We start from the raw sequence: 25,149 nt of genomic DNA, 5'->3' as shown, positions 1-25,149 counted from the left end.
AGATACAGAATAATTGGAGTTGATTTACTGCAGTAAAAGAAGGTTAAATTAGCAAGCTGTTTATATGCTTAACTTAGTGAATAAAGCTATGTTCATTTCAATCATCCTGTTTTTTTCTCATTTCTCCATATATAATTATGTATCGTTTTGGTCATATAAGTTTGTATGAAGTCGATGTTATAAATACACATATCAGATGTTGGGATGCTTAACTGTGTCTATATTTATTGTTCTTATTTACAGGAGAAGGTTGAATATATCTTCCTATTCATATTTACTATTGAATCATTTTTGAAGATAGTAGCCTATGGATTCATATTACATACGGATGCTTACTTACGAAATGGTTGGAATATTCTAGATTTCACCATTGTTTCTGTAGGGTAAGGATACATGCAGTAAAAAAATAACTGTAATATCCATATATTCTTATACTGCATAATCAGGAAAGCCTATTTGTTTTTGCCTAAGGTGATAATTCAAAGTTATAATCTCAAGCTATGCTATCAGCTCTGTGTTTTCAATAGTGGAGTATTATAGAAAAGAACACATAAGTAGGCAGACCTGGTGAGCAACTTTACCAAGGATTGTTATTTGTTTGGCTGCTTCCAGTCTTGGATAATCGTTATAAAACTTGTTGTAGGTCTGCCACAAAGAAAACACATGTATATATGCTGGTTCCAGTCAAGGCTTAGTCTCAAATAAGAAAGGCCTCCGATCCAAGTCCTCTGACATTTTTCTGCCTAGCACATGCTACAAGGGAGAGTCTGACTGACTTATACAAACCTTAACACATTGATTTGTAAAATATGAAACTTTACTATTACATATGCTTTTCTTATTTAGAAGAAGAACCATCACTGAGCAAACTGCATCTGTTGTGAAATATAGCATAAACAGTGCAGGGGTCAGGAGTATGTCATATACAGCCTAGCGTATGCAGTCCCCTTTAGGCAAAACTCTACTGGCAGCAGCAAATCTCTGTGACAGCAAACAAATACAAAACTAATGCTGCAGATGTCCACTGATGGTGATCAATCTCACAAATTCTCTCCTAACCAGGCAAGAGGTTGCCAACAATGCTCTGAGCCTCGCTCTCAAACCTGGTGTCCAAGCCCTCCGGTCCTCTGGCTCAGCAGTCCATCCCCTGATGGCCAATTCTGTAGGCTGGATGGAGGTGGAAGAGCAGGCCACACTATTCCTATAACACAGAGGAGGGGTTAAAGCCTAACTCTGTTCTTATGATGACTTAAAATAGTTTGTTTGGGCCAAGCTGTTACAAATGAACTATTTCCTTTTCTAACAGATGTGTTTGCTGTCAGCGCTTTAAAAACTGTATGCATACCTCACAACTTTCTGAGGTAGGAATGTGGGACACCTATTAGCAAAAGTATGTAGGCATACGACACATCCCCATCCACACCCCCCTTAGAGAAGAATTGTACAAAAAAATTATTGGTTTAGGCAGGAGCGTATCATAAAGTCAGTGGGCCCATGTGCAAGATCAAAAGTGGGACCTAGGCATCGGGAAAGATAAAAATGCAGCGTGGTTTAAATTGCGCCAAATATTGGATGTGGCTTAAAGTTAAGTTTGGTAAAATAGTGTCTCTAAAATCATTGGCTAAAACCTGCTGACAAATTTTTGCTGTGTCCAATCACAACACAGGTTAGCAGGGGTGTGCGCATGCCAGGAAGTTCACCACGATGAACATGTGCATTTCGGTGCCTGGCTGTGTCGCCCACAGTCGCCCCCAGTAAATGTAGTGTGGGTGGGTGGCAAGTGGTTAAAGTTATTGTAAATGTTTTTTTTTTTAAATAAAAACATTGTATACTTAATTGCACAGAGCGGTAACTTTCCTCCTCTTCTGGGGTCCCCCGCTGGCACTCTTGGCTCCTCCTCCGCTCCAGAGGGGGTAGTCATTTTGGCTCAATTCCAAGCCAGGCTGTGTGCGTTTATAGACACACACAGTGTGGCAAGATCCTGCTCCAGATCCCTCCTCACAGGTCTTGGTTGACAGCAGCAGGAGCCAATGCATAGAGGGGCCCAAAATCCAAGGAGCAACTTCAGGCATTCTAGGGGCTTAAATTACGCATTTAATTTCCTGTCTACCTATCACATTTTTGAAGGTTTGGAGCACCAAGACAGTGGAAACACCCACAAAATGACCACAAAAAAAGCAAACTGCCACTGACCACCAATGCAATTAACCCCCACCCGCACTCCTGAATTGGTCATGGCAGTGAAAGTTAACCCTTTCCTCAATCCCAACCCTCTCCCCTACCCCATAGGTAATCACTTACATGATCATAGGCTCCCGCACCACCCTCTCTCCCTCCAGATTGGGACTTAACTCTGCCCACAGTAAGTCCTTCTTTCAGTGTCAAGTGCTGGAACGTAGAGAGCAACTTCTCTGGTAGATCGACTTCTGTTCAATTGCAGTGGCCACACATTGGTCAAAATTCAGCCGGTCTCTGCTAAACCTCAATTGATCTATGGCCACCTTAAGCCCTTCAGAGTACAGTATGTAAATTATTCACAAAATTGGAGAGCTAACCTACATACCCCAGTCAGTTATTTACTGAAAATGAAATAAGGAAATACCAACAAACAGTCTGGTTCAAATATCCTACAAAAGTATAGCTAGCAATAAAAACAATCAAAAACTGATTGGTGATTGTTGGGAAAATAACATGTATTAGTATTTTAATACATGAGTTTGAATCATGCTTGTTTTCTTCCAAGGAGTTTTGTAGATTTTAGGGTAACAGTTATCATGTTCTGCCAATTTTATTTCCATGATTTTAGTTCTACATCTTTTGATAAAATGTTTTTTACATTGTAGAGTCTTCAGTGTGCTCCTGGAACAGATTAGCAAACTTCAGGGCTTACCTGCCCCCGGAAAAAGTTCTGGATTTAATGTCAAGGCACTGAGAGCTTTTCGTGTCTTAAGACCCCTGCGTCTGGTGTCTGGGGTACCTAGTAAGTTTAACCATTACCTTTACCCTCATACCCATTTAAAGATCATTGGTACAGTCTTTGCACTGTGCACAACTAATAATCTTGTGTTTTTTACTTCAGGCCTCCAAGTGGTACTTAATTCCATCATTAAGGCAATGGTACCCCTTCTGCACATAGCTCTTCTGGTGCTATTTATGATTATTATATATGCGATTGTTGGACTAGAGCTGTTTTCTGGGAAGATGCACAAGACTTGTTATTTCAAAGATACAGGTGAGAATATTAAATGCCTGCCCAGGTAGAGCTTCCTTGGGGGGTGATCTGGGACTGCGCCATCTAAAGTACAGACCACTGATGCTGAGTGGAGGGAAGCTCTCTCAGGTTCCCCCTCAGCTCTGATGTTTCACATGAAACAAATCCGTGGAGAAGCTGGGGAGGACTTCCCCTCACTCTGACAGGTGCTGTTTAACATTTAAGGTCTGGTAAATGTGTTGAGTGCATGGAAAGGAATTTTTGCTGGGGTGGGAGATAGATTTTTGCTGGAGAGTAGCAGGGGTTCAATTTTTGCTTGGGGGTGGCTTAATTGGTACTGGAATAGTTGCCTGTAGAGTGTCACAATTGCATGTTTGTTGCATGTATTTTGTCATGTTTTTGCCCATTTTTTGTCACGATTGCCCAATTGTTGCCTACATGTTATCACATTTGCCCTTTTACTACCCACATATTATTAAAATTGCGGTTTTGTTACCCAAGTATTTTGAATGTTAGTTGCCTGCATATAGTATACCATTGCCCATTTTTTGTCATGCGTTGTATTATAATTGCCTTTATTTCTATACATACTTTTACTGCACTTTAGAGGACCATATTACTATAATTAAATCCCCACAGGCCTATACTATCAAACCATTCATTACACAAATATCTCTATTACCTCTGCACTCTACCTGCACTGCTATAAAACTCTTTATACTTGAATATTAAATAGAAAATCTTTGCTATCTCCATTTTTAGCATTGCACCGATACCGGTATCAGTATCAGTGCCGATACAAAGCATTCTCGTGCAAATGCTCCGATACTGGAACTGATACTTCAGACTCGATTCACATATGTGCAGGCCAGTTTGCAGTGCAGTCCGGTGCGATTTTGTTCAGTGGCTCAGGTGCAATTTCAATGTGAATTGTAGTGTATGAGATTAGAAATCGTACCTGAACAGGACTGAAATTGCACAGGACTCTTTTTTAAATCGCACTGCGGCCAACCTGCACATGTGTGAACAGGCTGTAAAAACTCATTGAAACACACATGAAAACTGATGTCAAACTGATGTCTCTGCAAGTGAAATCTGTGTGGTTTTCCCATCGGTTTTCATGCATGTATGGTGTGAACAGCCCTAAAAAAAAACCTGTCACATAACACTATCGACGAGTACTTGAGAAAAAGTATTGGTGCTCGTACTCCGTCTTAAAAAACTGGTATCGGTGCATCCCTATCCATTTTTTTCTGAACATTAATGATATTCTTTCAATTTTATGATTACTTCTGAAAATTATTTTGACAAAAAAAGGATGTGGGGTGTTAGAAAGTAATCCACCCTTGGTATCAAGTACTTTAGATATTTCACTGAATTAATACACTTTGATTTTTGCCTGAAACAAGTGAATGGAAATGTATGATTGTACATAATACAAGTTAGCTAACCCCAGTAAAAAATGGGGAAGAGTTAAAGTATATTCCTGGTTTCTAATTCTAATGCCCCGTACACACGGTTGGATTTTCCAACAGAAAATGTGTGATAGGACCTTGTTGTCAGAAATTCCGACCGTGTGTAGGCTCCATCACACATTTTCCATCGGATTTTCCGACACACAAAGTTTGAGAGCAGGATATAAAATTTTCCGACAACAAAATCCGTTGTCGGAAATTCCGATCGTGTGTACACAAATCCGACGGACAAAGTGCCAGAATAAATAAATGCTCAGAATAAATAAAGAGATGAAAGCTATTGGCCACTGCCCCGTTTATAGTCCCGACGTACGTGTTTTACGTCACCGCGTTTAGAACAATTGGATTTTCCGACAACTTTGTGTGACCGTGTGTATGCAAGACAAGTTTGAGCCAACATCCGTCGGAAAAAATCCTAGGATTTTGTTGTCGGAATGTCCGAACAAAGTCCGACCGTGTGTACGGGGCATAAGTGTGAAATTCCATTAGAAGATTTTTCCTTCATATCCCTGTCATGTACATCCAAGAAATGGATGTCATTGTCGCCACCAGGACAGGAGAAGCACAGCCAGCAATCAAACATTGTCAGAAATTTTCATTCTTCCCCACTTTGCTAAAAATGCGTTTTTTTAATCTGTGTCCCAGTTGGAAAGATTTTCCATCACTTCCTCTCCTGACAGGATCTAACCATTCTCCACTCTTTCCAATTAGAAAAAAATAGTTTTGACTGTAGTTGGGTTTCTATGTGTGTGAAGCTGGTATAGTAAAAACTACCTTCTGAAACAACTTTTTTCCCCAGATATAACAGCCACAGTGGATAATGAGAAACCTGCCCCATGCAGTAGTACAGGTCAAGGCCGTCAGTGCTCAATAAATGGATCAGAGTGCAGGGGATGGTGGCCTGGGCCTAATAATGGCATTACTCATTTTGACAATTTTGGCTTTGCCATGTTGACTGTATACCAATGTATAACTATGGAAGGATGGACAGAAGTACTTTACTGGGTAAGAGCTATAAGACTAGCTTTATATTTATTTACTTGAAATGATCTACAGTAACTACATTTGACCTGACTTGTTCAGGTCAAGGGCTTGACTAACTTTCTAATGCTTAACAAATGCTCCTATAGTGCTAGTATCAGCGTTAGACTCACGTTAATGAGCTATAGTATGGGCATAGGCTGGAGTATTACAAGCTTTAATGATGAGTTCAAAATGCTCCCCAAATGCCCTATGGGCAGTTTTGAACAGTTTGATGAGCGTTAAGGTGTGTTAAAACCGCTCCACAAACGCTTATTCCATTACAGGAAATATACTAATCCTAACGCCCCGCAACCACACCGCAAATGCCTGCCAGAGAGTTTGCGAAGAGTTACCATGGACTTGAATGGGAGGCGTTGAAAGGCTTCAAACACCTCCTGAGCAGGACATAAGGCTTCAATTTTGAAGGGACGCGATGCAACGTTAACGCTTCATGTTGGATAGTTGTGATAGTATGAACAGCACTGTGTGCTGTCCATTTTATCAATTGCATAGACGTTTGAGGCAGTGGCAGCTGGTATTTTTTTTTTATTTGGGCGGGGGGCGGCAGACAAACAAAAACCTCTATGAATAATTTATAGAGATGTAATGTTTTTACACTTTCAGCCTCACCCTACAGGTGGGGATTTTCCAGCTTGCAGGACAACAGGCTCAGTAGGCTGAGAGTGGATGCCATGTCCAGACTGGAATGTAACAGAGTTTCACAATTGAGTAGCACTCACAGAGACAAGAATTCTTTAATTTATGATTCAGAATAAAATAACAATTTAACAAAAAAAAAAAGGGCAATAAAATATTTGCTGAAAGGTTTTACAAAGCCGACAATTAGCCATAGAACATTATTTGGGGTTAAAGGTGAAAAGTCCACCTGGTCTTTGGTTTCAGTCTTCTGTAGAGTAAGTCCAATTTTATATATTAGGAGTCACTGTTTCCCATAAATGACTCTTCATCAGGCTATTTAAATGGGCAGAAGAGATACAACCCATTCAAGTCATTCAACTGTTCCTCCTCCTCCATTCACAGAACTCGAAGCATTATGGGAGTGTAGTAAGTAGTTCTATGAATGGCAGAGGAGAGGCAGGAGGGAGCCGCACAACTTTCCTTATCAGAAGTCACTACTGTTAACCTTCACAGCACCAGAAGACAGCTGCTCAAGGCAGTATTTGGCAGCTGTAAAGGGGACATAGAATGGAGGATTTTAAACAGAACAGCCATCTACAGGTAATAGGACTCACACAATTACATATATCTATATAGCATTGTATCACAAAAACATTTACTAAACGTCATCTTTAAAGCGTGGTTCCACCGACTTTATTAAGCCCCCCCCATGTTGCTGATCACATTTACAGTAATCATTGGAGTTATTTTTTTAAGTTGTTTACCTTATTTGGCCATTAGAACAGTCCACTTCCGCTATGTCATAGCCAGACGCCTATTGGCTCCTGGAATATAAGTGTCATCGATCCCGGGAATCAGTGGGCAGCCTCCTCTTCTAGAATTGCGGTATTTGTACGCACTGCGCATGCACGAGATTGGGAGGTGCATGCTGGGTAGCCAGCAACACTGTATCCCAGAAGGAGCAATGAGCGGGCTTTAGATGCCCATACTAAAAATGGGAGCGCATTTTGCTAAGGAGCTCAAAGTGAGTTATTTAAAGAACTATCTAACAAAAAAAGACTACATGTAGTACATATGCCAGAATGTATTAGATACAATGAGACAATCATGGGGGTGTTTTTTAGTAAAAAAAAAAAAAAAGGCTGGAACTCAACTTTAAATAAGCAAACATTCCTCATTTTTGTTTATCTCTTGATATAGGTTAATGATGCTATTGGCAATGAGTGGCCTTGGATTTACTTTGTCAGTCTTATCCTCCTGGGATCCTTCTTCGTACTCAACTTGGTGCTCGGAGTCCTGAGCGGGTATAATATTCTCTTTAACGGTTCTGCTTTGCTGGTCAACATACAGTCTATCACAGAAAGCCTATGAAACAAGGTCTATTACATTAAAAACAATAGAATCTTAAATTAAAGTGGATGCAAAAGCTAATGTAAGTTAGGCTAAAAACATTGCTTCCCCCTTCCTCATACCCATGCTGCATATTGTTTGTAGAAGAGTTCAGTGTAAATCCATTGTTTATCATCATCAGTGGGTTCACATGCTCGCTAAACTCCAGCTTCCCTGTGCCAGCAAGCAGCTGCTGCAGTGAATGTGGATGGAAGGAAGGGCCAACAATAGGGGTAAATGGGGGGTAGGGAGTAATGGAAGCCGGTGGGTGATGTCCCAACTATGGGAATTCAGCCCCATTGTCAAGCTGCTCGCTGACACAGGGGAGACACATCTATCGTGTACAGGGGTGGACTGACAACTCATGGGGCCCCCGGGCAATAGGAGATTATGGGGCCCCCAGGCAATCAGAGATTATGGGGCCACACAGTATACACACACACAGTATACAATCACACAGTATACACATACATGTACACACAGTATACACAGACATGTTTCTATTGGCTGAGAAGGTACTGGAGAGGTGGGGCAGCTATAGTCTTCCGGATTTTTAGACCAAAAGGATGTCGGTAAGGGACATTTCAGAGACAGATGTAAAAAAAAACACAGATTTTTACATACTGTCCCTGGTTTTACTGAGGCTGGCAACCCTGATGGGGCCCCCTAGTGGCCCAGGGCCCTCGGACAGTGCCCAAGTGGCTCAATGGTCAGTCCGCCCCTGATCGTGTACCTGGCGGATAGGATGATCATGGAGCTGAGGATCATAGAGCAGGAACCAGGCATACCTCCCAACTTTTTGAGATGGAAACGAGGGACACCTATTAGCAAAAGTATGTAGGCATAGGACACCCCATGTCACGCCCCTTAAGGAAGAATTATACAAAAAAAAAGATTAGATAAACCCACAAGTGCCTTTTTGCCACTACTATACCTTTATACTGGCTTTTGAAATTTACAAAAGCAGCCATTTAGAAATTGGATGAAAGGCTTGACACAGAGAAACACTTTTTGAAAGAAAGTTAATTTTATATACAACTATACAGATCAGACCAAAATGAGGGGCAAATGAGAAGTAAAGAGGGACAGAGGGACAGTGGGGGTTATTTACGAAAGGCAAATACACTTTGCACTACACTACTTGAAATTGCACTGAAAGTGCACTTGGAAGTGTAGTCGCTGTAGATCTGAGGGGAAGATCTGAAATGAAGGGAAGCTCTGCTGATTTTATCATCCAATCATGTGCAAGCTAAATTGCTGTTTTTTATTCTCCTTTCATGTCCCCCTCGGGTCTACAGCGACTGCACTTCCAAGTGCATTTTCAGTGCAATTTCAAGTGCACTTTGCATTTGTAGTTTGCACTTGTAGTGCAAAGTGGATTTGCCTTTTGTAAATAACTTTCATTGCTCCAAATCATGGACAGTCTCTCAAAATCAGGGACAGTTGGGGGCTATACAATAACCACTTATGAATTAAAAATTTGCTAAATATGCCCTGCAATACCTGCAGGACATACCTAGTTGGCTCTACAATATACCTCACACTGTCCAAGCTCCCATGTACTATCCACTCGGGAGCTGCTGTGAGCTTAAAGTGGTTGTAAAGTCTAAACATTTTTTACCTTAATGCATTTCTTGCATTAAAGTAAAAAAATTGTAGGTGTCAGCATCCCCCCTTACCCCCCCCCCTTTAACTTACCTGAGCCCTCATTCGATCCAGCACTGTACATGTCTGCAGATCATTTCTCCCCTCACTTCGGGGTCTCACTGGCTTTGCTGGGGCACCGGGAGCCATTGGCTCCCAGTGCTGTTAATCAAAGCCAGTGACGAGGGAGCAGGTGGTAGGGCCGAGTCCCGCTGTCTGTGATGTAGCATCGGGACTTTGGTGCGAGCACGAATGAGTGCCCCCATGGGAAGCGGCCTCCCATGGGGAAAGTGGACAGAGGGGAGGGGCCAGGAGCGCCGGCAGAGACCTGAAAAGAGGAGGTTCATGGCCGCTCTGTGCAATGCTTTTGTACAGAGCAGGTAAGTATAGACATGTTTGTTTGTTTTGTTTTTTTAAAATGTACCTTTACTATCACTTTAACAGCCAGGATCCCCACATATAAGAAGGAGTTACTGATAGTTACTGCAGTTTCAGTGATCAGTGTAACAGTGTGTTACAATTACTGCAGCAGAAACTAGTTACATGCAATTTGTTGCAGCTTTTACAACAGATCACAGACTGGCTCTGTTGCCAGGCACAGCTACAGGAAGCCTACAGAGTGCTAAAAATGTTAAAACCACTTATTATCTATTTGAAGCCTAGGTTTAGTTTAAAAAAATAACAGCACAGGGGACATTACTTACTATCAGTGTGATGTGATCCTTGTGCTGCTGTCTCCTAGTTTAGTTTAAATCTTCCTGCTCCGATCCCCCCCACCAATGTAATCTTCCGGTGCAGTGTGAGTTAACAGAGCAGTGGTCTCCAACCTTTACGGTACCAGGGGCCAGTTTCGTGGCAGTCAATTTTTACAGGGTCAGGAGGGGGGGAGGGGTGTACTGGATATTAATGGAGTGTGTACTTACCCCCCCTGCACACCGTAAGCCCCCTTTACATCACAGTTCCCCCTTTAAAGTAGTCCCACAGTGTCCTTCGTTCCCTTTGACATCACATCCCCCCTTTACATTACAGTGCCCCTTTTAAGTTCAGTACCCTTTACATTATTGTAACGGGGGCTGCACTGTAAAGGGGCATGGTGATGTAATGGTGGCTGTACTGTAAAGGGGCACGGTGATATAACGAGGACAGGAATGTAAAGGGGCACGGTGATGTAATGGGGGCTGCACTGTAAAGGGGCACAGTGATGTAATGGAGGCTGGACTGTAAAGGAGCACTGTGATATAACAGGGACTGCACTGTAAAGGGGTACTGCAATATAAAGGGGACTGCACTCTAGAGGGACACTGTAACCTTTACTGTAACATTTGGTAACCAGTGAATGAGCCCATCTTTGGCAGAGTCCATGGTGGTAGTATCCAAGATTGGAGCGGACTGCAAGTCCCAGTAGTTCCTCCAGGCTGTAGCAGGATCCTGAGGCTAGATGTAGATTGATTGTCACCCAGGATTCAGCATATCCTGCAGGCCAACAGGACAGAGTCCTGCAATGGCACCAACAGAAAACTTTCAGTAACCTTCTTACATGTTCGTACTCACATACCCCACACTTTTCCGCTTTTTGAATCACACCCCTGTCCCATTTTTTAGCTCATAGTGAAGCTGAGGCTAGGAGATACCACACATGCCTGATGCTGAAAAGAGGTTTCCTCATTTTGCAGTTAATTGTGATTCGCTATATCAAATTACCAAGATGTTCAGTGAGGTTACTGAGCAGTTGCTGGTTACCCAGCCATACATGCAAATGGTGCTCAATTTAGCTCACAGTGATGCACTGGGAGGACACTTGGGGGCTGAGAAGATGGAGGCTCAGATAACGCTGGTCGCTGATAACGCTTATTTTACTGGTCAAGGTTGAAGACTGTGGTTAACAGATACTGTACTTCCTGCCCACTTGCCAGTTTATTGTTCCAGTATTCACACTTTCGAAACCTCATTGCTACAGTTTACATTGCCATCATTTAAGTACCACATGGACACATTGCAATTAATCTGGTTGGTTCCCTGGCGAAGTCAGCCTAAGGACACCAAAATATATTGGTAGCTCATGATTATGCAACTAGAAATCCTACAGCTATTCCTCTAAAAAATACTTCCTTTAAAATAATTGCACTAGAGTTGTTCCATTTGTTCTCAAGGACAGGATTTCCTAAGGAGAGGCCTTTTATAGGTGAAGGTGATGGCAGATTTATGCAAACTGTTCCAAATCAAGCAGTTGAGGACTTCTGTCTACCACCCACAGATGGATGGCCTGGTTGATATGTTTAAAAAAAAACTCTAAAGTTTCTGCTGAGGAGGGTAGTACAGAAAGTCCCCTACATGCAAACATTCAACTTGTGAACTTTCAAAGATACAAACGTGTTTGCATGTCTAATTCTATAAAGCTGGGTATACACACTCATCTTTGATTTTTTTTTTCGTTCAACCCAGCGGAAATCTGTCAGGAACCATGAATCAGTCTGAGACAGAAGTGCAGTAAAAATCACACTTTTTAATAAAATGGTAAAATGGTACAAACAGAGCAAACGTCGTCAAAACATAGCCAGGGTTCAGTAACCAGAGCGGGTAGTCGGAACAAGCCAATGAAACAGGAATCCAGAGATCAGCATAGTAGAGGCAGTAAACAGGATAAGGAACCAGAAGGGAAGTCAGCCAGGCAAAAATCTTTAACAGGAAAACAAAGCAAAGCGTATCCGAATATGTTGACCAGGTGAAGGCACAGGAGATCTGATCCAGGCAGTTTAAATAGAGAGCAGGGCTAGCTGATGAGCAGGAATGAATACGTGGTGAGTCACTGTGGAAAAAAGTGTACTGACAATAAACCGACAGCTGAGCACAGAGCTCTGACACAATCCTTCTCCAGACCTAATCCCTTATGATGAAGTTCCAAAGCCAGCTCCTCAGAAGATCACTCCAGGTCCTCAGCTCTGCCACAACCAAGACCTAAAAGAAAAGCTACACAGTCCACAGGGGCAGCAGCCCAAGGAGACCTTTGGAACCCTCCCTCCTGAGGAAAGAACAATCTCTCCAGGGCTTCAGGCCATTTATCACTAGCCACTGTCTAGACACTCCCCTCCAGGTTTGGCTAGGGCATGACAAATATTCAAACAAATATTCAAACTGGTTATTTGACTACCCATGCCCCATATTCTGGAAATTTCTTCCAGAAGCAATCAAACACCCAGCCTGTTAAACCCTGAACAGATGAAAGCAAACAATCACTGCTCACTTGACTACAGAAGGAGCCAAAAACTATATTTGCCTAGCACCCTACGCTAGGAGGGTGCTACGGTCCTTTGGACCGTGATACCCTTCCTGCAGAAAAGCGTTGAGTCTGCGGTATGCTATCTTGTTTGACAAGTTGCCTTTGTTTTGCTCTCTTGCTGAATGTGCAAAATAGCCTTGAAATTGTCAACATTGACAAAATAGACTTGAAATTGTCAACTTTGACAAAATAGTCTTGAAATAAACAAATTAAGGAAAACCCCATAGTATGAAATATGTAGCTAGAGAGGAGGTGGAATCCTTATGGGTAGAGCTCCAAAGGGATGAAGCTAAGGGGAAAATAATACTGGGAGTATGCTATAGGCCCTCTAACCTGAGGGAGGAAGTGGAGACGGATCTCCTATCACAAATTGGATTAGCAGCAAGGATGGGAAGTGTTATCATAATGGGGGATTTTAATTATCCAGACATAGACTGGGCGGAGGGAACCGCGCATTCATTTAAGGCTCGCCAGTTCCTTAATGTCTTGCATGACAATTTTATGGGTCAGATGGTAGACGCACCAACTAGAAATAAAACATTACTGGATCTACTGATTACCAACAATACAGACCTGATCACGGATGTGGAAATACGGGGCAATTTAGGTAACTGCGATCACAGGTCAATTAGTTTCAGTATAAATCACACAAATATGAAACATAAAGGGAACACAAAGACACTGAATTTCAAAAGAGCCAACTTCCCTAAACTACAAACCTTGCTAAAAGGCATAGATTGGGATAAAATATTAGGAACAAAGAATACGGAGGAGCGATGGGTTTGCTTTAAGAGCATATTAAATAAGGGCATTAGCCAATGTATCCCATTGGGTAATAAATTTAAAAGAGCGAACAAAAATCCTGGATGGCTTAACTCCAATGTAAAAATGCATATAAAAGCAAAGGAGAAGGCCTTCAAAAAATACAGGGTTGAGGGATCATCCTCAGCATTCAGACTTTATAAAGAATGCAACAAGAAATGTAAGGGTGCAATTAGGACGGCTAAGATAGAACATGAAAGACACATAGCGGAGGAGAGCAAAACAAATCCCAAGAAATTCTTTAAGTATGTAAACAGTAAAAAAGGTAGGACAGACCATATTGGCCCCATAAAGAATGAGGAAGGACATCTGGTTACAAAGGATGGGGAGATGGCGAAGGTATTGAATTTATTCTTCTCCTCAGTCTTCACGAGTGAATCGGGGGCTTCGGTAACCAAAACTGCAGTGTTTATCCTCATGACACAACACAGGAAGCACCTCCATGGTTAACAGAGGACAAAATTAAAATTAGACTTGAGAAACTTAACATTAATAAATCACCGGGACCAGATGGCTTGCATCCGAGGGTACTTAGGGAACTCAGTCAAGTGATTGCCAGACCGTTGTTCCTAATTTTTACAGACAGTCTACTGACTGGAATGGTACCAGCTGATTGGAGAAAAGCCAATGTAGCACCAATATTTAAAAAGGGCCCAAAATACATCCCTGGGAATTACAGACCAGTTAGCCTAACATCAATAGTATGTAAACTCTTGGAGGGGATGATAAGGGACTATATACAAGATTTTAGTAATAAGAACAATATCATTAGCAGTAATCAGCATGGATTCATGAAGAATCGTTCTTGCCAAACCAATCTATTAACCTTCTATGAGGAGGTGAGTTGCCATCTAGATAAAGGAAGGCCCGTAGACGTGGTGTATCTGGATTTTGCAAAAGCATTTGACACAGTTCCCCATAAACGTTTACTGTACAAAATAAGGTCCGTTGGCATGGACCATAGGGTGAGTACATGGATTGAAAACTGGCTACAAGGGCGAGTTCAGAGGGTGGTGATAAATGGGGAGTACTCCAAATGGTCAGGGGTGGGTAGTGGGGTTCCCCAGGGTTCTGTGCTGGGACCAATCCTATTTAATTTGTTTATAAACAACCTGGAGGATGGGATAAACAGTTCAATCTCTGTATTTGCAGACGATACTAAGCTAAGCAGGGCAATAACTTCTCCGCAGGATGTGGAAACCTTTCAAAAAGAACAAATTAATGGGGTGGGCGACTACATGGCAAATGAGGTTCAATGTAGAAAAATGTAAAATAATGCATTTGGGTGGCAAAAATATGAAGGCAATCTATACACTGGGGGGAGAACCTCTGGGGGAATCTAGGATGGAAAAGGACCTGGGGGTCCTAGTAGATGATAGGCTCAGCAATGGCATGCAATGCCAAGCTGCTGCTAATAAAGCAAACAGAATATTGGCATGCATTAAAAGGGGATCAACGCAAGAGATAAAACAATAATTCTCCCACTCTACAAGGCTCTGGTCCGGCCGCACCTGGAGTATGCTGTCCAGTTCTGGGCACCAGTCCTCAGGAAGGATGTACTGGAAATGGAGCGAGTACAAAGAAGGGCAACAAAGCTAATAAAGGGTCTGGAGGATCTTAGTTATGAGGAAAGGTTGCAAGCACTGAACTTATTCTCTCTGGAGAAGAGACGCTTGAGAGGGGATATGATTTCAATTTACAAATACTGTACTGGTGACCCCACAATAGGGATAAAACTTTTTCGCAGAAGAGAGTTTAATAAGACTCGTGGCCACTCATTACAATTAGAAGAAAAGAGGTTTAACCTTAAACTACGTAGAGGGTTCTTTACTGTAAGAGCGGCAAGGATGTGGAATTCCCTTCCACAGGCGGTGGTCTCAGCGGGGAGCATTGATAGCTTCAAGAAACTATTAGATAATCACCTGAATGACTGCAACATACAGGGATATACAATGTAATACTGACACATAATCACACACATAGGTTGGACTTGATGGACTTGTGTCTTTTTTCAACCTCACCTACTATGTAACTATGTAACTATGTATATCTACTTTTTACCTACAAAGACATTACCGTGGTTACAATAGGTTTACATAGGAGGCTTTCAAAGTTGTAGCTATGATTGTTTTAGAGATGCTATACCTAAACTTGTGGGTCCTCCATAGTGAGTTTACCAAGGAGCGAGAAAAGGCCAAATCGCGAGGTGCATTCCAAATGCTGAGAGAGCAGCAGGCAATGGATGAGGACTTGCGTGGTTATTTGGACTGGATTACGCATGCAGAAGTTATGGATCCAGACATGGAACCAAGAGATGGTGAGAGCTGGCCAGTAAGCATTTATTGAAGGAGGAATTTATTACTGCTCTATTAAATATACATTCTTGCTTTTAGGATTCTCACAGCTTGAGGAAGGTGGTTCAGAAACCGACAGTCTCTATGAAATAGAGGGGATCAACAAATTTATTGCCTTTTTGTGAGTGAGAGCATATTGAAAAAAGTTGAAATAGTCCAAAAATAAGCCATGTTTTCATACTATACAACATTGACCAGTAACATCTTCATGTCTGATTATTCCTTTCCCTAGCCGTCAGTGGCGCCACTGGCATAGACTGCTTCGCCGAAAAAGTCGAGATCTTGTGAAATCCCGCTTCTTCTATTGGCTTGTCATTATTATAATTCTTCTCAACACTGTCATTATAGCAACTGAGCACCACCATCAGCCTGACTCTCTAACAAAAGCCCAAGGTGAGCCACATTTCCAACTGTATGCAAATATTGATATAACAAAATCTTTTTAAGCTACTGGTTAACAGTCTAAAATGCTTTCTTGTATAGTTAGCTGTCAATTAAAGTGTCTCTAAATCTGAAAATAAAATGAAATATATTGTAGCTTACTAGTCCTTAGATGCGTTACCTGCATTATTTCCCTTTCTTCAGGTTTTTTTTTTCTTTATTTTTTTCCCTTATTTTTATCTTGTAATCTTGCAAAAAAGACACTCACTCCTCCATATTATCTATGGAAGATACCATGGTTGCCACCCAAGCTAGACTTCATATATGTGTGAATTTATTCATCTCCATTGCATTAGGGTTAATAAGATTAGAAGTTTAAATGAGAAAGATAAAATAGTTTTTCTGTTTCCAGTTCGATAAGAGCAACATGTGTTTTCTGTACATGCTAAAAATGTTCTTAGACTGAAATTGAAAACAAATGCAGTCACCACATCTAAGGACTGGTAAGCTGCAATATGTTATCAAGGACCTTTCTTGGCTTCCACAAAAATTCACATCAGCTTACATCTGTGTCTCACAGTATTATCGTTGGGTGAATGAACAAGATGGGGCATGTGATGGCTTGTATTTTTTTTATCTTGAATATGCGCAGTGCAATTATACTCCCTGATGAGGTGCAACGTCATCAGTGGGCTGGCACAGGGAACAAGGAAGTAGAAGCCAGCCACCAATTGTTTTTGAAAATGGTGGAATAGGGGTGGACCAGGGGCAGTATAAAAATGGCTAAATGTAAACAGAAAGGTGTAAGGACATACTGTATGTAAGTGCAAATGTTTACCTACAGTGTTTTATATACAGTTGGTGTTCTTTAGAGGGGGAAGGGGGCCGCTTTAAATCTTTGTTCTTGTATTTACTTAAAAATAAGTAGATGTGAAAGCAGTGTGCAGTTGCACTCTTCAGGGCAATTGCTCCAAAGCTTAGTAAATGAGGGGAAGCTCAGCTGACTTCTATCATTCAATCATGTATAAGCAAAAATGCTGTTCTTTTTTTTCAATGAATGTGTTTAGGTATATTTGGAAAAGTGAAGCTTCCCTTTATCTACTAAGCTGTGGAGCAAATGTGTGTGCAGAGTGCAACTGCACTTGCAACGTGCACAGTCTAGTTGCCTTGAGTAAATCAACCTCATTGTGTGTTACAATTGGTATTCATTATAATAATGTAATGTGTTTTAAAATGCAGTAAAGTATATGAGCATAAAAATCCTTATAGCAACTTTCTGCAACACCCTGCCCATTACCAATAGCAAGCCATAGATTATGTGATTTTCTTTACTGCAACCACAGTCAGTGTGGATGGGTTAATCCCTCCCACAGAGATATTGTGTTCTCCCGGCGGAGAAGGGGGAGGGGGACCGTCTCGGCCGAGAGAACACACAGTGATTATTGCTAGTGGCTATAGCCGCTCGCAATAATAGCATGCTAAAAATCTGACATTCTGGTTGTACCCAGGTTGATCAATGGATTGACTTAAGACAATCAGCCTGCCCATAAATGGATCAAATCTTGGACGGTTCAGGAGGATTCGATCCATCTATGGCCAGTTTAAAAGTGAGAGGTCTCCACATTGGGACAAACAATGCCAATGTATCATGTGTCAGGCTTTGGGTCCGGCAGGAGAAGATATTTAGGCTTCTTGCAGATGGAGCGCATAACTGGAACATACACTATATTGGCATCCGTAGGGTCCAATATTGAGTTGGCCCACCCTTTTAGTGCATTTTTTTTAATAATCATGAAAACCTTTTGATAAGGTCCTTTAGTAACATATTTTAGTCCAAGTTTGTAATTTGTTACTAATCATAGCTACTATGATTCAAAGTTATTTCTATAACTCATCTTCAAAGTGATTTTAACCACTTAATAATTATATTTGTAACTGCTACTGCAATAATTTGTCTACCCCTTTTGCAATTTAAATGAGTTAAAAAAGATTTTTGTATCTTTCTTCATTTTCAGACATCGCGAATGAAGTGCTATTAGCTCTCTTCACCATGGAGATGATTGTAAAAATTTATGCCCTTGGTTTCCAGTCATATTTTATGTCACTTTTTAACCGGTTTGACAGCTTCGTAGTCTGCACAGGACTGCTTGAGGTCATGCTAGTGGCCAGCGATATCATGTCCCCTCTTGGAATATCTGTCCTGCGTTGCATTCGGCTACTTCGAATATTCAAGATTACACGGTAATCACACAGGAGAATGTACAAGATGTATAGCTTATGATGTAAAATGTTTGACTATACACACAAAGACACAGACCAGAATGTAACTCTATTTAGAAACTGTCCTTCTGTAGCCATCATTTAAGTTTCAAAGATTTATATCAGCTTGTACCATGTCCCTTAATATCAAGCAAAGAAAAAACTCAGGGATAAGCGCAGTTAAAGTCAATGGAAATAAAAGGGGGCACAGCGATAAAAACTTTACACATGGCGTAACCCTTCTCCACTCTATCCAAGATTAAAAAAAGTTTTGCCTGAACATACAGTACATTTACGAGAGATTAGTGTATATCTTTTCCACTTGCTTATTGATCTTTGCTTGTAATGAAAGTATTTTTCACCTAGCTATCACAATGAAAAGCATATGTATTGTGGGGGGAATTTACTAAGACTGGTGCATGGCAACCAATGAGCTTTTATCTGTTATTTTCAAAGCTTAATCGAACAAGCTGAATATCAAAGCTGATTGGTTAGTATGCACAGCTGCTACATATTCTGTCTGCTCCAGTTTAAGTAAATTCACCCTTGTGTTTATTGCATTATGATAATAAAGTAGATATTCCTTTGCCTTTTTACATTGAGGCAAATAAGGCAATTACCTTCCACCTTCACTGTCCTATTCACTATAATTGGTTGCTCCACTAGCTAATAGGAATGTGCAGGAGACAGGAAGGAGCTGGCAAGCTGCAGAACTGTAACAGAGTGCCTTTTTACCCACCATGCTCAGATGCAGGTGTCTTCCACAACTCCCTGGGTTCCTAGACATGTCCAGGAAAAATACGTTTCTGTGCTTCCTTCTGTCAGCAGCTCAAAAAGAGGTCACACCCGATGAGGCAGATGTAGCTGGGAAAGTGATTTGCAGCCAGGCGAAAGGCCCTCCACTGTCAAAACTGGCATGCAGACAGCCAGGCAGGAGTCTAATAACACACAACTTTTCCAAATGACCCAGCTACTCTTTGGAGCCTCTCCTAAACTTCTACCAGGGTATTCCATTTACAGTGGGGTGACATTTGTTCTTGTACCTGGGATTGCTGGAGCTGTTCACCTGTGTTACCAGAGCTACCCTGGACCTGAGGGATGCTGTCTTTGAGGATTGGATTTGGAATGTGGTGTTCTGAGGTGTTCGGCTGCAAGGGGCTCGTTAAAGACCCATGGTTCAATTTGGGGCGTCCACTGGAAAAGAAAAGAGGGATGCCAGAGAGCACTTATAGAGTAGTGAGTGACTAAAATATAGCGGTTACCTCAAAGAGGTTTAACAATAGGATGAAAATAAGAAGAATAATTTACGTCTGCTGAGGTTCCAGTAAGAGAGGCCATAAATGGTGTGATTTTCTTTCCTGCAACCACTGATTGTGTTGATGGGGGAATCCCTCCTTCAGAGTTATTTTGTTCTCCTGGTGGGGGGAGGGGGGCATGGAGAGCTGTCCCTGCCGAGAGAACACAGTGATTATTGCCAACAGCTATAGCCGTTGGCAATAATCACATGCCAAAAAACTGACATGCTAGTTGTACCTGATGGATTGACTTGGGTACATTCAGCCTGCCCATAAATGGTTCGAATTTTAGCCAGGCCCTGCTGAACCAGTCGAGATTCGAACCATCTATGACTGGCTTAACCCTATAGGGTCGAGGCACGCAATCTTCTGTGACTGCAGGGGAAGAATACCCTCCATGTAGGATTATAAAGGTCATTCTCGAGGCCATGGGGGTCCTAATCCTGGATCTTCTGCGGGATCCTCAGGCAGGTGTTGAAACAGCTGAGTTAGGAATAGTCTGAAAAAAGGTAAATTGGTGGTTGGTGCCCATTATCATGTGATTAAGGATAAATCAAGGTTATCTTGTATAATGAACATTGAATTGCTTCATTTCACCATGCCGTTAAATTGCCACTTCTTTGACACAGGATGATACACTGATATTTCTCATTCCCTGGTGGACTAGGTCAGGTCAGGGTGAGTGCTGTGGAGAAGCTTGAATTGACCCGCCCTGAGGATATGTCTATGAGGATAATAGCAGTAGCATAGAGGTAGCTATGTTCTGTACTGTTTTACTGCAGTAGCAATTTTTAGCTTCATTCTCTGTTGTGATAGAGTCTTATTGACACTATGCGGTACATACTAGAACATTATGACTTAGGGCCGGTTCACACTGGTCCGACATGTGCTTCAACTTCCAGAGCACTAGTCGCATGACCTGTCAAAATGAATGGTTCCCTATGAGAGACATCTTAACTGGCCTCAGTTGGGTTGGTCCGACTTTGAAAAAGCTCCCTGCACTACTTTGGTCCAGCTTGGGCATGATTTCAGCCCATTGATTTGAATGTAAGTTGCATCCAAGTCAGATCATCGTTTTAACTGATCCGACTTGTGGCATGTGACTTGTGCTCTAAAGATCTTGAAGGGGAATCCCACGCCAAAATTAAAAAAAAAAACAACGGCATGGAGTCCCCCCCAATATCATACCAGACCCTTTGGATCTGGTATGGATTTTAAGGGGAACCCCATGGCAAAATTTTAAAAAAACGGCATGGGGTCCCCACCCCAAAATCCATACCAGACCCTTATCCTTGTATGCCGCCCGGCAGGTCAGGAAAGGGGGGGGACAAGTGTGCCCCCTCCTGGACCATACCAGGCCACATGCCCTCAACATGGGGGGGATGGGTGCTTTGGGGCAGGGGGCTCTGCGCCCCCCACCCAAAGCACCAGGTCCTCATGTTGATGGGGACAAGGGCCTCTACCCAACAACCCAGGGTGGTGGTTGTGGGGGTCTGCAGGCAGTGGGGCTGATCGGAATTTGTAAGCCCTCTTTAACAAGGGGGTGAATGAGTATGGGATAAATTGTACCCATACCCATTTACCAAAAAGTTGCAAAAATAAATAAAAACAGTACACAGGTTTTTGACAAAGTCCTTTATTAGAAACAAAGAATGTCCCCTGCCCCAAAGCACCCTCCCCCCCATGTTGAGGGCATGTGGCCTGGTATGATCTGCAAGGACCACACCACTTGCAAACCCCCCCTTTTCCTGACCTGCCGGGCTGCATATGCAGATAAGGGTCTGGTATGGATTTTGCGGGGGATCCCACACCTTTTTTTTGGGGGCGTGGAGTTCCCCCTCAAGATCTATACCAGACTCAAAGTTGGATCCTGTTCATTGAAGCTGCATGGAAGTCGGTCATGAACAGGGCAAAGTCGGATCAGAAGTCATGCAACTTCTGTGTTGGAATAGTGTGAACATTAAAACCTTTAATGTACAGGGGAGCACATTGTTTTTTTGTGTCGGTGTACTATCGCTTTAAGGTCTACTACAGATTTGTGTGTCTTTTCGTTTTTAGTGAAACACACAGTTCTCAAAGCCACGGTGATGTTTCAGTTCAATGTGGAAAATATGGTTTGCTCAGTTTTTTTATATTAATTCTATAAATTGTTTTATTATGGGGGAGATATTTTGTGAAAACTATGAGATATTATGCAATATATTGCTTCACATTTCTACAGTGGACAGCAAACAAATAGGTCTTATTACATGATCATAGTGTATATCAGGTGATGGGGGACCCCCCGCTTTTTTTTCTGTTTCAAACTTATTTGTCTTGCCCCATTTTATTTGTCTAAATTATAAATTGCATTACTGTATATATATGTAATCTTTGCGAAAATTAAGTTAAAATGAAATCCAATATATTTCCTAACCACTGACAGTGCAGCATGTGACAGCCAGGCAGCCAACAGGGAAGGACAGTAATGGCAGCCTACATTCTTCCCTCAGTAAGGTTTCTTTTCAGCAATTTGCTATAAGCGAAATACTTGTTGCAGGTTAATGACTCAATTTAGCCAATAAACATTATATCCAGGAAACTAGAATTTTCAGAAGGAAAGGTCAGCAATGACAGCATCCATGTTGTTCTCATGACAAGTTTACTGAATAAATATGTCATCCATTTTTTTGGTGATGTTTTGGGCTAGCAATGTCATACCAAGTGATTTCAGATGTTTGAAACTTTTATATTTTGCCTTTTGGACAGTTTGGTACTATGCATTTTTCTTATTTCTTATTTTCAATATATTTTTATATTTTTATATTATATTAAAGTTTAATAGGTTAAACAACATAGAGAATTATAATATCTATAGTCCATCTTTACGGACATTAGGAGTAAGGCATCAGTATCAAGTAAAAGGAAACCATTTTAACAGTACAGTAGTACAACTACAGGAGCCAACCAGGGAAATAAAAATACCAGTATATCTTTTTACAGAGCATTTATTGAGATTGTGTCAGGTCACTCAATGTATGTCTATCCTTATACCATGTGATTGGGCTGCCATCTAGATGATACAGTTTAATTCTACTAGAAGCTAACATAAGTTCAAAGGTACAGTGAGTTTACACTAGCTACTAAGAGAATATGAGTGATTGAGTGTCTGAGAAGATGGGGCATATTTTCAATACCAATATTCAATAAAGCTAATTCTGGTTAGTTGGCTTCTGATGCCAATTGGAAGATATCTTTCTAATAGCACAATAGCTTATGGCAGAGCCACGATATATTAAAAATATTGCCAGTGAGTCCGCAGTCTCTCCAACATTTCGGAGAATTAGCTGGATTCATCTTAGATAATCTATAGGGTGTAATGTACCATCTAAAATGTATTTTTGACAATTCTCATAGATTAGTACAGCATTCAACTCGAAACGTGGCCCCAATGCTGAAAGCCATTATAATGTTGTGAAGGTGGAACTTATCTCCGTTTCCCAGCTTAAGAAATTAGGTTGATGTAACAAAAGCACACTTATCCTGAAGCAAGTTATAAAAAGAGAGATGGCTCATAAGTTTGTATTGTCTACTCTGAGATATTTTTCTTATGTTCTTACCTGTTGCTGCCTTTGTGTTTCAGATACTGGACATCATTAAACAACCTGGTTGCTTCTTTGCTGAACTCTGTCCGCTCCATAGCATCCCTTCTCCTCCTTCTATTCCTCTTCATGATTATTTTTGCTCTTCTTGGAATGCAAATGTTTGGTGGAAAGTTTGACTTTGAAGACCTTGAAGTCAGGAGGAGCACCTTTGATACTTTTCCTCAAGCCCTTATCACTGTCTTTCAGGTACCATATAACAAACATCTGCTATTTGATTTAAAGTGGTTCTAAAAGGTAGAAGGTTTTTTATCTTAATGCATTCTATGCATTAGGATTAAAAACCTTCTGTGTGCAGCAGCCCTCCTAAAACTTACCTGAGCCCCCTCTCTGTGCAAAGCCATTACACAGGACAGGTAAGGTAAGTATAACATGTTATCTCTAAACAAAAATAAAAAACAAGACTTTATTATCACTTTAAATAACTTAAAACAGCATTGAAGAGCAATAAAATGGACTTTGTAAAGTAGGAAAGACCATTTTGAGAAAGAAATAGGTTATGTTTCAGCACCAAAATGTTAAAAAATGACTATGGGCAAAAGGTCATCTAGCGTTGGTCTCATGCTGGCTGTAAATATAATCTAACCCTAGTGCAGGCTCGGCACTAAAACAAAAAAAGGGGCTTTAACTTTCTAAAAACAAAAGATATATTCTTGTTCCATTGATAATACACCTAGTAAAACAAGCAGCAACTACATTTTATTAAAATGACTGCTAAACATTGTTAGGTGTTTTGGGATAGATTACTATAGGTTATAGCACAGTAATGTTACCGCACTTAAAGTAGTTCTAAAGGTAAATGTGTATTCTCTGCATTGGGGTAAAAAAAACCTTTCAAATGTTGCTCCCTCCAGCTATTTCCTGAATACTTACCTGAGCCTGGTCTCGATCCAGCGCCATGCCTGAGAGCAGCTGCACTCTCCTCTCTCCCTCTCTCCTCACTGGACATGGAGGCAGCAGTGTGAGCCCTTGGTTCCTGCTGCTGTCAGTTAAATCCAGTGAGGAGGGAGTGGGGGCAGACCCAAGCTGTGTGTCTATAGCCTATAGTGATCTGACAGCTGTACCCTGAGACCTAAGCATTAATTGCTTGCTATTGTCATGGAAATACCACTATACGCTGTGCGTAATCCATTGCACTAATCCGTAATCTCTTGCGCTAATAAAGCGCCCTTTCAACCTTTTGGTATAATGCATCTTAGTCAGGGGTGTCCAAACTTTTTTCAAAGAGGGCCAGATTTGATGAAGTGAACATGCGCGAGGGCCGACCATTTTGCCTAACATTCGTTGAACCATTAAAATTCGGTCTGTGTGTTAGTTCGAGCAATAATACACTGCCCAACAAGAATTCTCTTGCCTTAGTGGCTGTGTGTGAGTAAAGAGATGAGCTTGGGTGTGTTATTTGGATATACCGTATTTATTGGCATATAACACGCAGCTTCACTTTAAGAGGGAAGTTTCAGGAAAAAAACGTAAATTTTAAATAAAGAACTATGAAGCAAAATAAGGGTCAGTGCCCATCTGCAGCCTCTCCATTGCCATGAATGCAGCACCCCCATTGCCATCAGTGCAGCACCCCCATTGCCATCAGTGCAGCACCCACCATTGCCAGGAATGCAGCGCCCACCATTGCCAGGAATGCAACCCCCCCCCCATGGCCAGGAATGCAGCACCCCCATGGTCAGGAATGCAGCACCCAGTATGGCCAGGAATGCAGTGCCCACCATTGCCAGGAATGCAGC

General features: G+C 41.6%; 1 protein-coding gene across 2 annotated transcripts in view; it reads left to right on the top strand.

Annotated features, from left to right (window-relative positions):
• The window catches only part of CACNA1S (calcium voltage-gated channel subunit alpha1 S), a 243,247-nt gene that overhangs the window by 79,707 nt on the left and 138,391 nt on the right, over positions 1-25,149 (top strand). For both annotated transcript variants that reach the window (XM_073615976.1, XM_073615975.1), the window contains exons 4-13: positions 244-383; positions 2,844-2,980; positions 3,080-3,232; positions 5,486-5,691; positions 7,549-7,652; positions 15,649-15,797; positions 15,874-15,955; positions 16,067-16,227; positions 18,231-18,456; positions 23,392-23,599. In XM_073615976.1, coding sequence (XP_073472077.1) covers positions 244-383; positions 2,844-2,980; positions 3,080-3,232; positions 5,486-5,691; positions 7,549-7,652; positions 15,649-15,797; positions 15,874-15,955; positions 16,067-16,227; positions 18,231-18,456; positions 23,392-23,599 — 1,566 coding nt within the window. The remainder of the gene's footprint in view (positions 1-243; positions 384-2,843; positions 2,981-3,079; positions 3,233-5,485; positions 5,692-7,548; positions 7,653-15,648; positions 15,798-15,873; positions 15,956-16,066; positions 16,228-18,230; positions 18,457-23,391; positions 23,600-25,149) is intronic.

The sequence above is a fragment of the Aquarana catesbeiana genome, linkage group LG02, assembly GCF_042186555.1.
Source record: "Aquarana catesbeiana isolate 2022-GZ linkage group LG02, ASM4218655v1, whole genome shotgun sequence".
NCBI lineage: Eukaryota > Metazoa > Chordata > Amphibia > Anura > Ranidae > Aquarana > Aquarana catesbeiana.
Note: the sequence above shows the minus strand (reverse complement) of the source record. Positions and strands in the feature narration are given on the sequence as shown.